General features: G+C 52.2%; 3 protein-coding genes across 3 annotated transcripts; 1 reads left to right on the top strand and 2 right to left on the bottom strand.

Annotated features, from left to right (window-relative positions):
* Positions 1-11: 11 nt before the first annotated feature.
* COCVIDRAFT_21483 (hypothetical protein) lies at positions 12-1,776 on the bottom strand (the record flags this gene model as incomplete). Its single annotated transcript, XM_014707042.1, has 2 exons — positions 12-1,587; positions 1,637-1,776. Coding segments are annotated over 2 exons (1,716 nt in total), but the record flags the coding sequence as incomplete, so codon positions are not given.
* A 3,089-nt stretch (positions 1,777-4,865) lies between these two features.
* On the bottom strand, positions 4,866-6,949 carry COCVIDRAFT_83733 (hypothetical protein; the record flags this gene model as incomplete). Its single annotated transcript, XM_014707215.1, has 2 exons — positions 4,866-6,568; positions 6,616-6,949. 2 exons carry the CDS (start codon positions 6,947-6,949, stop codon positions 4,866-4,868), a joined length of 2,037 nt encoding a protein of 678 aa, XP_014562701.1.
* Positions 6,950-9,673: 2,724 nt separating this feature from the next.
* On the top strand, positions 9,674-12,278 carry COCVIDRAFT_32488 (hypothetical protein; the record flags this gene model as incomplete). Its single annotated transcript, XM_014707115.1, has 2 exons — positions 9,674-9,855; positions 9,929-12,278. 2 exons carry the CDS (start codon positions 9,674-9,676, stop codon positions 12,276-12,278), a joined length of 2,532 nt encoding a protein of 843 aa, XP_014562601.1.
* Positions 12,279-12,510: the final 232 nt, after the last annotated feature.

The following is a 12,510-nucleotide window of genomic DNA, read 5'->3' as shown; positions in this document are numbered from 1 at the left end:
CCGCCGATGACACCGCCAACACCCTCAAGAACGTTGCCGATGATGCGACCCTTGCTGCGCTGGGGCTCGCGCTTCTGGGGTGGTTGCTGGCCCTGGACAGCTCCACCGATTTGTACGATATCAGCGAAAGCACCAAGACCATCACCGAGACCCTCGATGACCCTGCCAATGCTGTGGCCACGGTTGCGCTGAGGCTCGCGCTTCTGGGGTGGCTGCTGGCCCTGGACAGCTCCACCGATAGAGATGACATCGGCGAGGGCACCGAGACCATCACCGAGTCCCTCGATGGCTTTGCCAATGTTGTGGCCACGGTTGCGCTGAGGATCGCGCTTCTCGTACTCAATCGCTGGCGCCAACAAGCCCACTGTCGAGTGTTCCGCATCAATGCTATTGACTTTGTCATCGGCGACTAGTGAAAGATCCCTCTTTGCAGCTGGCTGAGAGTCTTGCGGAGCGAGGGTAAGCAGATCTCCGGCGATTCCAATACCCTCGCCAAAGCCTTTGAAAAAGTTGCCAATGCGACGACCGCGCTGAGGGTCTCTCTTCTCATTCTGGACTTCGGGGAGGTCGTCGTCAGCGGACTCACTGGCTACTATTGGTTGGCCGAGATCGTCCACAACTGTGAGGCCTCTCTTCTGGTTCTGGCCTTGGAGAGCTCCTCCAATAACGCCTAGGTCTCCGACAATCCCAACACCCTCGCCAAAGCCCTTGATAAAGTTGCCAATGCGACGGCCGCGCTGAGGGTCTCTCTTCTCGTTTTGGCCTTCTGGGAGGTCGTAGTCGTAGTCAGCAGACTCACGGGCCACTACTGGCTGACCGTGCTCGTCCACAACTGTAAGGCCCCTCTTCTGGTTCTGGCCCTGTGCAGCGCCGCCGATTGTGAGGAAATCCGCAACAGCACCGACACCACCAGCGACTCCCTCAGCGATGTTGCCAATGATACGGCCTTTGCTGCGCTGAGGATCGCGCTTCTCATTCTGTCCCTCGGCGAGGTCGTAGTCAGCGGGTTCACTGACCACTACTGGTTGACCGAGATCATCCACGACCGTAAGGCCTCTCTTCTGATTCTGACCCTGAACAGCTCCGCCGATAGTGAGGAAATCTGCGGCAGCGCCAATGGCTCCACCAATTCCCTCGCCGATGTTGCCAATGATACGGCCCTTGCTGCGCTGAGGATCGCGCTTCTGGTTCTGAGGCTGGCCCTGGACAGCACCGCCAATTGTGATCAGATCTGCTGCACCACCAATGACTTCACCAATTCCCTCGCCGATGTTGCCAATGAGACGGCCACGGCTGCGTTGAGGATCACGCTTCTGGTTTTGACCCTGGACAGCGCCGCCGATAGTGAGCAAATCTGCGACAGCACCGACACCGCCAGCAATTCCTTCACCAATGTTGCCAATGATGCGGCCCTTGCTGCGCTGAGGATCACGCTTCTGGGGCTGGCCCTGGACCGCGCCGCCGATAGTAAGCAAGTCGGCAGCACCGCCAATAGCTCCACTGATTCCCTCGATGACGTTGCCAATCTTGTGGCCACGGCTGCGCTGAGGATCACGCTTGTCAACCAATTGGTGAATGGCATCACCCCTAATGCTGTTAAACTAATGCCTTGTAATGTTTGCTATAGAGGACTTACTGCTCAGGCTTGTATTGAAGATCATCAATGGTTAGAAGCCTGGAGGAGGGGTTGATGCCAACAGAGGGGTTGAGCGGCGCGCCGTTGACAGCCATGCCGGCAGTGAAGGCCAAGATGACAGCGATAGTGGAGGAATGCATATTGAAGGAGTGCGTGGGGTTTGGTAGGAGTGAAGTTGGGTAAAAAGACCGGCTTGAAGTTGCGAATTCGACTTTCGAAGTGAATTTGAAAAGTGAGTGATCGTCAACCTGCGAGACCGAGAAAGAATGGAAGTGATGATAGATCGAGTGATGCTGATCTGATGATTTGCAAATGATGCGCAACTGCCTATCTTTATACCACTCGAGATGCGATACCTCTTGAAAACACAAACACCAGGCTTGAATGCCAAGTTGTTACTACAGTATCAACGATACAGATACCAAGACAGGAGCATAAACACGAGAAACATCAGAGTCCCTTAGCATAGACGTTACTCGTCTAGCATTCACAGCGCACGGCCTAGGTAGCTGTCAGCGACTATACTCTAATTTGCACACGCTAACAACTAGCTAGGACAAACATATCGAGCATGAAGAGTTCTGTTGCGCAAGCATGGACAGTTGCGGCACGTGAGCATGAATGGTTCACTCAAGAGTAAACAGTTGGTATGGGTGTCACGTGTTTCAAAGCCTTCTCGAAGACTATGCGTTGACTTTAGCTTTGTCTGGGCACTCTAAACCAGTCTTAAACAGGTAGTGTCACAATGTGTAGCTACTCAGAACCCAAACTGTGCTAATTATGCGGTATACTGTATCTTTTGGCGCCATGTAGCGTAATAGAGCCGAACCGCTCCCGCGTGAGTTAGCGTCGTGTTACACATGCCTTGATCAAACAGTTTCACTACTAAATTTAGTTTACCCCGTAAAGAATCCATGAGAATACACAGAGTGCGCTATACCATAGTATCGCTGTCTAGGCCCTCTTCCTCTTCCCTTTTCCCCACAATACTGCTTACCTCAACACTAAAAGTCATGTACCAAGGCCCATCATGCGCTGCCCCCGTCCCCCAAGATGCCGTTTGATCGACAGCAGCGGAGCATTGCTTAGCATACCTTAGAATCAGGGGGCTTTCAAAAACAGTTTCCTCTTCGAGAGAACCTGCAGCTCGCAGGATCAATACACTATCTACTGTGTGGAGCAAAAACATCATCGCGACTGAAACTCGCCAGAAACCACCACACGAACATCGATGATACTATTACTCACGAAAAAGCCATGCCAAAACTAACCGCAACACCACGATGTCTCTACTAAGAAATATTCGGTCTTACAGTATCAGCCCAGTGAAACACGTGCAAGGCACGTGCAACACCGCTGGCTCTCAAAGGCATTGGCGACGCCTAACGTCAAACCAGCAAAGACCCTCTTGGCAACTACACCAGAGCAAACAGGCCTAGTATACCTTTAACCTATTCTTTTCTTGCAAGCGTCTGTGCAACAAGCCCTAAGAAGGCCTCAGCGCTATGATCACGCCTTTTTTCTGAAACTGAGGGGGTGAGAGTATGTGCGCGCATGCGGCTCAAAGCGCAAGGCGTGAGCACTGTCCCTTTTCTTTTCTTAACTCCCCTCTATCTATCTTTTCTTGGGTGCGGGGGGTGGGGTGGGGGTGCGTTTGGAAGGCATGAATGGGGGAGTTAGATCACATGCAGAATATAGTAACAAGACATCCTTTTTTTGTCTACCTGAGGAGGTGGGGGTGGTAAGAGGGCTTGGTGTGGTTTGTGTTTGACGGGTTGCCAGAAACATTTGGTGGGTTAAAGCGATGACGGTGGATTGTGGGTCAGCAATAGTTGAGGTCGATATAGAAGGGACCGAAATAGATCTTCAAGAAGGCTAGGGCGCATGGGGTCTGGGGGCGATAACGGAGAGAGACTGGTCGAGGCTTTTGAGGCTCTTGCGCGGATCTTGCACATTGAGGCGTGGAGGTGTGACGGGGGAGATGTGTGCGGAGGTGTATACAATACGTTTTTCGATTCAACGGACCGTAACCAAACGAGATCAGATGAAGCGGCATGTGTGTAAAACGACGACACTCTGTGTCGACCTGGTTTGCGTCTGAACATATTACAGCAGCACCTTGATCCGAAACGAAGACGAATATCTCACCGCGAACTGTCGCTGTTTGACTTGGATCTGTCAAAACACGTGATGAAAACTGTTAGAAGAGGCAGGAGCAATGCTGGCGCCAAACAGATGTATAGGTGTTGCACGTGTCTGACACGATGCAACGTGGAAGACTCGTTCTAGGGGAGCGATGGCGCAAACTTTGTGCCAGCTGTCAGATTATAGTCTGTGACGAGCGTGATGCCGCTACAGACAGAACGCCAATTCCATGAACCAGATTATTGTCTAGTGACTTGTATGGCACTTGTCTCGGCAATGTGACAAAGTAATAATGTGTGGTTTGGCTTCTGATGTCATTGCTCCTGAGGCAGAGATGCTGAGTTGCTTAGAAACTATGACTGACCGTGAACACAGTGATTTTTCTGAAATATCATACGCATTTTCTGAAGAGATATGCCAGCAAAAGATCCCAAAAAAACAATGAAGAGTTATTTGTGTAACCGGTCGATGATGGAACAGAACTTTATAGTAAATGCAGTACCCGTCAAAATAATGACACTGCTCACAACTGGCTTCCCGCACTACAGCGCATCAAAAACCACTCATTTCTTAATACAGACGCTTGAAATACATATGTAGAAACATGTATTTTTTTGATACCGGATTCCGGCAGATTGGGGTGCGTCTGCCATTCATTTCTGAGAAAAGTAATCTGATATGCTATATGAAAAACAGATGGAGACAACTCAACCCAAGTCATAATCGAAACAGAAACAAGAAATCAAGTAGCAAAAATTTCACCATGATAATATTACGTGTTGCTCATGTCGTTACTGTACAATGCATCCCACTGACATTGCCCTGTGTTGGTGGTGACAGTTTTTCCTCCAGCATAATATTCCACCAAGAATCAACACACCACACATACACCACAGGCTTTCAAATTACAATGACTGAATTATTATGTCCAAGAAAGAAAAGAAAAAAACTCTTCTTTGAAATCACTTGAGATAAAGAACAGAAGCAACAACATTTCAAAAAAAAAGAAGAATTCTGAATCTGTATTCCCTAGCTACAGGTTCGAAATAAAAAAGTGTCTGCTTAACAAAAGAAACCGGCAATCCTACACCTTCTCCTTCTCATCGCCAACAACATGCACCTCAACCGGCTCCACTGTAATCTCGTCTGTCGAGAAAGTCCTGGACCGCCTAAACACAGCGTCCTCAAGCGACTCATACACACGTGTACCTTTCCTGTCCGCATCCTCACCACCAACACCCGGGGTATCACGCAACGTCCATCCAAACCGGGCAAAGCGCTCGCGCACCCGCTCGTTCAAGCCTACAAGTCTAAACTGTGTGTTCTTACCGCCAAACGCCTCGATATCAGCCTTGAGATCTTTGAGCGCAGTCAGACCAGTAGTGTCAATGTTGTGCATGGCGCGCATGTCGATGACGACGTTGCGGATTTGGACAGGCTCATCGATAATGTCTGCTTTGGAGCGGAGACGTGCAGCGCGGTCTTTGCCAGCGACACTCCAGTTGCGGTTTGCGTGCGCAGCTTCCAGTGTTGCAACATCGCCTGAGTTGTATGTTTGGATGTTGTCGAGGCACTGGTTCTTGATGTGGTATGCATTGTAGAAGAGCATCGATTGGTGGATACGGAAGACTTGGGTGTCCATGGGGACGGCATGTGTACCTGGTATACGCGCGTTGGATTCTACAGCGATGGACGTGACGCGGCGGACGCGGTGGAAGGCCATGAAGAGGAGGTGGTAGACAATGTTGAAGCCGACCGCCGTGCCGATGCCAACTTCGGATGAGACGAAGAGGGTGAGCCAGAAGGCGAGCATGGAGGTGATGAAGTCGACTAGAGAGGTGCGCCAGTAGCCGTAGAAAACTCTGACAGGGACTACAATGTGCCATACTGCTGTGACGATGATGGCTGCTAGTGTGGCCTTGGGGATCCAATATAGTGCTGGCGAAAGCTTGAAGATGCTCAGGATGACTACGCCACCAGCGACTAGACCGTAGGCAGGTGACTTGACCCCGGACTCAGAGTTGACTGCAGTCCGTGACATGGCGCCTCCGACAGACATGGATGAAAAAAACGAGTTGAAGAAGTTGGCGAAGCCAAGGTAGACAAGCTCTTGGGCAGCATCGGTTACATACCCGTTCTTTCGACCGAATGCCTTGGCGATGGCTAGATGTTCGAGCGCCGCAGCTATAAAGGGGGCAATGGAACGAGCAAATACTTTGCTGATGAGAGCTGAGTCGGGCATGCGGGGCGTTGCGATGCCATCGGACTTGACCTTGCTGAGCGCCCAAATAGGATCATCCTTGTCCTTGTTGACAGCGTATGAGATGCCCGTGAAAAGAACAAGGACAACAGCACTGCGTCCAAGTGCTAGTAGCCAGATGACCTTGCTCTTCTTTCCCCAGCGCTGGCCCATCTTCTGCATGAGATAGAGCAGCAATATCCCACCAAGACCAACTCCACAAGTAGGGCCATCGTATTTGGGTATCTTAGCGAAGAGGTCGTGTATGATGTTGGCTGTGCCAGAGCCGACCGAGATTCCGAATAGAGATGGAATCTGACCAAGCATAATGACAATGGCTGCCGCCGAGATGAAGCCGCTCAAAACTGGTACAGATATAAACTCCAGCAGGAATCCCAATTTCAGCAAGCCAAGCGCCATAGAGTATATACCAACAGACATGGCGACGGCTGACGCAATGGCCTGTGGACTGTATCCGTCTTTCGAAATGTCTTCGATAATCTCGGCAGTCAACAGACCCATAAGTGATGTCGGGCCAGTTGAGAGATCTGAGATTGCTGTTAGTCTAAGAACTTCACAAGAACGAGTGTAGTACCTTTTGAAGTGCCCATGATAAGGTAGAGGAAGTTGGGTAGCCAACTCGACATAAGACCATACTGCCCTGGAATTGTGGCAATCTTTGCGTACGCAAGTGACTGGGGGATAAGCAGTACACCGACTGTGATTCCAGCCAGAGTGTCGTTGAAAAACCATCTCGGATTGTACTTGGGGAGCCACTGAATGATTGGGGCCTTCTGGAGCAGGTATTGTCCAGCGACCGAAGGAGCAGCACGGAGAGCCTTTTCGCCATAGCGTACAGTGCGTTGAATAGTGGTGTCTGTAGCTATCGCTTCATGGCTTTGCCGGGCTTTCTTCCTAAAGTACTCCATGATGGATTGCCTGTAGGGAGAAGAACAGCAGACAACTTTAGGGAAAGTATCAACTGGAGAAAGCAAGACGATCTAGAGAGCAGTTGTATTGCACATTTGGAAGCATAGATATACAGCCTTGAATCCCGGTAGGGTGGTTTATCAGGCGGATAGGAGCCTCATGCAAGCGAACCTGGGCAGCGGGCGTTGACCTTCGATACGGACCTACAGAATCTCAAGCCAGTACACCCATTCCTGAGCTTACTCGCATGTGAACGTGCCGGCAACGCATAGGCAGGTTACTACATCGAAGCACTGCCAATCACTCAATCCCGAGGCCCATGGATCGATTCTACATTGTCCAAAGATGGAAAGGAACTGCAAAGGTCGTATTTAATACCCTGTTGAACAGTGGACCTGCCGTCTTGAGGAATCGGTGCGGATGCCGCAGTGGGTGGAGACACCTGCAAAGCGTCCATTATAGGTTGTTTCTGCGAGGCCACCACGAAACAACGCAAAACGATCACACTGCTTAGTGTGACTAGGGCGCCGGCGGCAGCATAGATGATGCTGGCGTGGCTGCATATGCTTCTAAGCAGTGCCGACCTAAACTTGAGTTATATGCCGCGGTTTGCTGCAAGGTTGTACTGAGATGCCGTTACTGTTAATTGGCCGTCCACAAAGAGGGCCGAATCGTGCAGTAGACATTCTATTTTTTTCAGTGTCCTAGAGTTAAACTTCTCATGAGCGAGGGGTATGAGAGGGGATTCGTCTACCCCGCAGCACACGCCAGCGTTGAATTAGCGTCCGTCAGCCACCCGGGCCTTGCCTTATTGAAGCCCACGACTAGCGCATTGGATTAAGCTTTCGGTCAAGCTCCACGAATGGGGGGGCCAAGCATCCTTGTCGATTATCTCCCGTATGCCATGGGATTACAGCGGGGGATCGCAGTCTAAAAACAAGAGGCTACGGCACATGATTGAACAACATGGGTGCGGTCTTTGCCGACAACAGTGTCGGCGCTACTTGCGCCTTGACAAGCCGCCGAAGCTGCGACGCCTGCCCACATTCCGGTGTACCTGATAACAGGATATTGATGAGTTTCAACCCCGCCTCTGCCACTGGCATCGAAACACGCGAGATTCCTCCTGAATACAAACACGAGCATCACCGTATTCTAGGCTACCCCGCGTGACCGACGCCACAGGATGCTGGTCTATAGCGTGGATTACAGAGCAATTGCCACACCCGTGGCACAAGTGGAGGGGCCAATGAAGAGGGGTTGTGCAGTGAGCCCAGCCAAGGACTCCAGGATTCCCGTCGTCATCACTGCACGCTACTGTAGGCACTCAATATGTCGAACACCAGCATGTCAATCCCGCATTGTGAAATCGACACGAATCAAGGCAGTCTAATTTTGTGACCAAATGACTTGGAAATGCGACCACAATTTTCGTCAGTATGTTGTAAAGTACTGCTATGTCGAGGGATGCCGGACAACATCCACGGCTAGGGCCAGGTGGAGCGGGATTAGTTACCGAGGACCATGCATGCATGCATGCAATGTGACTTGGACGTTGTTGGCCAATAAGCAAGACATGCGAGACATCTTTCGCTTAGCCGTTCAGGAAGGTAGTGGTCCAGATGGGTACTCTAGCAAGTTTTGTGGTGGTGTGTAGAGTGGGACATGATGATAACAGTACATCTAGTGACCTGGTCGAGACCTTTCGAGTATGGCATCATGAGCTGGTAATCTTGCATAGTCTACGTTGTCATTCCTGCGGTTTGCTGTGAAAGTAGAGGGTGCATTTTCCGTCTCTCCCGGCTTGGTCAAGGAGCTATGGTACGCGACAAAAGTCAAGACGGAAAACCGGCAGCGGGTACGATGATCATTGTATCGCGAGCGATGCTTGTCCGGTGGGTAGAAACGTAGAACGCAAAGTTAGCGTTCATGCAGTCAGGTAGGATTCCCGGCGCCAGTCAGTGTACTGATGAAAGCCACATGGAATTGTACGTCGCGCACCGATCATCATGCCTCGATGCTCGCACATATTGCGGAAATATGACATTCTACGAGTTAGTCCCTCCAATGGCGGCGATAGATCGGAAATCCGGGCGAAGACAAGCAGATATCCCACTCAGTTGATAACGTTAACCGGACGTCGAAGCCATGGCTTTTGTAGCTTAAGGATGATTGGCCAAGGCGTGCCCCATATGTGCAACGAAGAGGGGTTGTTTGGCGCTCAGAAGGGTGCGCGGCGATGTTGTGACCGTCTAGATTTTCGATCGATGGAAACCAAGGTATGGACGCGTACGTGGATATGTGTGATTGCATGTAGAAACGGTCTGGGTATTGTCACAGAGAAACAGCAGGGCGGGGCTGCAAGTCGCGCTTTACAGGAGGCGTCCCTGTAGTCATGGTGGGCTGCTGCTGTGCTGGGTATGGCTAGTTTCCACGGGGTCGCGGTCCAGAGTGGCGATGATCCAAACAAACCTGTGCAGATGGAATTGCCATGATACTCAGGGAGATGGAAAGACGGATACGACAAGATGGGGGATGGCGACAGTTCAGGGAGGAAGGCGAGGTTGAAGCCGAGTGAAGCGTGTCGGAGACAAGCGTGCAAGCTCCGCGACGGCGTCGGTGCCAAGACGAAATTTGTTATCGATAGCAACGTCTGCGACGGCCACGATCCAGGGACGGCCGACTGGCCGAATTAATTGCCCGTTCACCAAGCATTTGGAGACATGGCGCGCAAGAAGAAAAGTGCACAGCCGGATGCGGCAACCAACGGGAGCGCTTCGTCGACACCGCCGCCCCCGGCTGCTCCGGCTGCTGCTCCTGCTGGTGCTGCTGGTGGAAGCGCAGGGACGGCGAAGAAGGCGGGCAGCGAAGCCTCAACCTCTGCGCTCATCATCTGTCGCAACAAGTGAGTCTGGGGCGGGTATCTGCCGTCTTGCTGTCCTTGCCAAGCAGAACATGCCCTAATAGATCTTCTATAGGCATTGGCGCTACATTTCTTCGTTCCATGGACCCTGGCTGCAACTCCCTCCAGAAGTCCTCGAGTCGCTCGCCCATAGCAATTATCTCTCCCCTCGTCCACACCCCATTGATCCCGCCGTCTTCTATGACCTCGTCAAGATCCGTAAGGCGGTCGACGAGGCGACTAACCTCGCTGTGCGCGCCACGTCTGGTCTGACCTCGGCTGCTCTTAGCAACAGCCTCAATGGCGGCAATAGCATGCTGGGTGGTGCCGCTGCGCTGGGTATAGGCTACGGGGCAGGGGGCACGTCGAAACTGAGTAGAGAGCGGAAACATCGTATGAGGGAACTGGCGACGAACAAACTCAGCCAGGCGTATCATCTCGATGAGATCGCGGCCAGTGTTGCGACAATGCAGAGCGCAAGCACGCTCGAGGACGTGGCGCATTTGGTACTGCAGCGCGAGCCGACCAACGTGGATGCCAAGTACGTCCATTTCTTCCACGAGAAGATTCCTAGTCGAATGATGGCACAGTGTACGCCCCTCGATACCCTGAACGATATCATCGCAGAGCGGCCCAATGACGGCAGTCCACTACGCACGCGCGCGTTGACCAGAATATTCAAAGACGACTATGTAAACTCTGCAAAAGATCTAAGCGAAGCCCTGAGCACAGCGCGGTACATGATGGCGCAACATAGAGCGGGGAAGGACCAATTAGTGTTGGCAAAGACACTGCAAGAGCAGTACGGAAGAGATTGGAGGCAAGAAGTCAAGATACCCGACGAAGACCAACCCAATTCACTCGAGACCCAATTGCTTTTTCATCGCGCTGGCGTCTACTTTACCATAGCATGCAGTCATGTTCATGCAGCCCTCGATGGTCTCCAGGAAGCTGAGGAAGCAAAGGCGCGGCGAGATGCCATGATTGCAGAGGGCAAAGACCCAGATCCCATGACACCAGAAGAAGCGCATGCGAACCATCTCCGCCTCGAAGCACGCAAACAAGTCCGACAGAATGCCAAACGCGCCCTACGTGATTATCTCGCCTTTCTATCGCATTTCGACTACACACCTGGTGTCTCCGCAGAAGTGGCTGAAGAATTCTTGCGGAGATTAGATAATTCAGCAAACGGCAGCAACGATGGCTATGGAAACAACAAAATCAAACCAAACATGAATCGACTAATAGAAGAAACAAATGGTACCGCATCGCCCATGTCCGAAGCGCTCGTTCCCCATCGTGGCGGTTCGACCAAGTCAAATTCCGACCGCGCATCATGGTCGAAATTGCCTCCACCAGAAATCTTCAAAGTATCCCAACTCTTTGATGCCGCACCCCCAGCTTCATTACCGCCATATCCAGCACCCAGGTCTCCATCAGCAGCCGAATCCGCTGCTGCAGCTGCAGCAACTGCCTTCGCTGACAGCCATGAAAGCATAACCTATCACCCCCTTATCACCGACGCCCTACACTCTCTCCTCCTTTGTCACGCTCTCATCCAAACCCCACCAAAAGAGCACCTCCGGCACGCCCACAACGCCGCACGTCTCGCCCGTGTCTGCGACGGCTACCCCATCTTCCTCGCTGCCCGCTCACCCGCGCGTGCCGACTGGATCGAAGTGCTCCGACGAGCAGGAAACTGGATCGGACTCTCGACCTCATGGGAAAACCTGTGTCGCCCCGCTCCTCTCCCAACCCACCACTACAACCCAAACAACGGCACCAGCTCCAAAAACGGCACCGCAACAACAGACCTCTACACAAAACCCAGCACGACCCCACCCCCGGAAACCCCCGCCCAACGCCGCGAACGCCAAAAACACGAAGCCATCCTCGAAGCCCTCGCCGATGAGCGAGTCGTAGACGAAGAGTCCTTCCAACGCGCCGTACGCGCCCGCGAGCGCCGCAACCGCGAAGACGAAGAGTTGGAAGCGAAACGGCAGCAGCAACATCTTCAACAACAGCAGTCGAAGAAAAAGACCCAACACCAAAATAACACCACCGATCCCACAGCGACCGCCGAAAACGCAAACGGAGACGCAGATGCAGATGTATACCCCACCTCCCACTCCTCGCCTTCTCCTTCCCCTCCACCACCTCCACCCCCACCACCGCCGAAACGCTGGGCCCAGGATGACGGGAGGGAATACCCGATTTCTACGGAGCGCGCAGAGGCGATTAGTCGGTGGGTTAGGGACGCGCCGCCGGTTGGGGATGTGAGTGCGGGGGGCGCGGGAGGGGTTAGGAGGAAGAGGGCAAAAGGGAAGGCGAGGAAAGGGGGCGTTAGTAGGGTTGGTATTGATAGTTTGAGGGAGAGCGTAGAGGGATTGGGGGTTAAGGATAGAAGGGAGGAGGGGGTTGACTAGATAAGGTGGTTTAGACGATGGGTTTCCCAGGTATAATGTTTATCTAGTAGAATTGTTGTTGCTGAGAAGGGACCTGTAGTTGGCCTTTTTTTTGAGCTCTGCATGGAAGACGTTGTACAGTTGGACTATCATTCATGTTTATTAATCGTGAGTAACTTACTTTGGTCAGCTAGTCATCGCTGAAAGTCCCAGAGGCTTTTTCCAGCTCCCGTCATTCATACCTATGACGCCC

Source organism: Bipolaris victoriae (genome assembly GCF_000527765.1).
Source record: "Bipolaris victoriae FI3 unplaced genomic scaffold scaffold_0, whole genome shotgun sequence".
NCBI lineage: Eukaryota > Fungi > Ascomycota > Dothideomycetes > Pleosporales > Pleosporaceae > Bipolaris > Bipolaris victoriae.
This window is presented reverse-complemented; position numbering and strand designations above follow the sequence as displayed.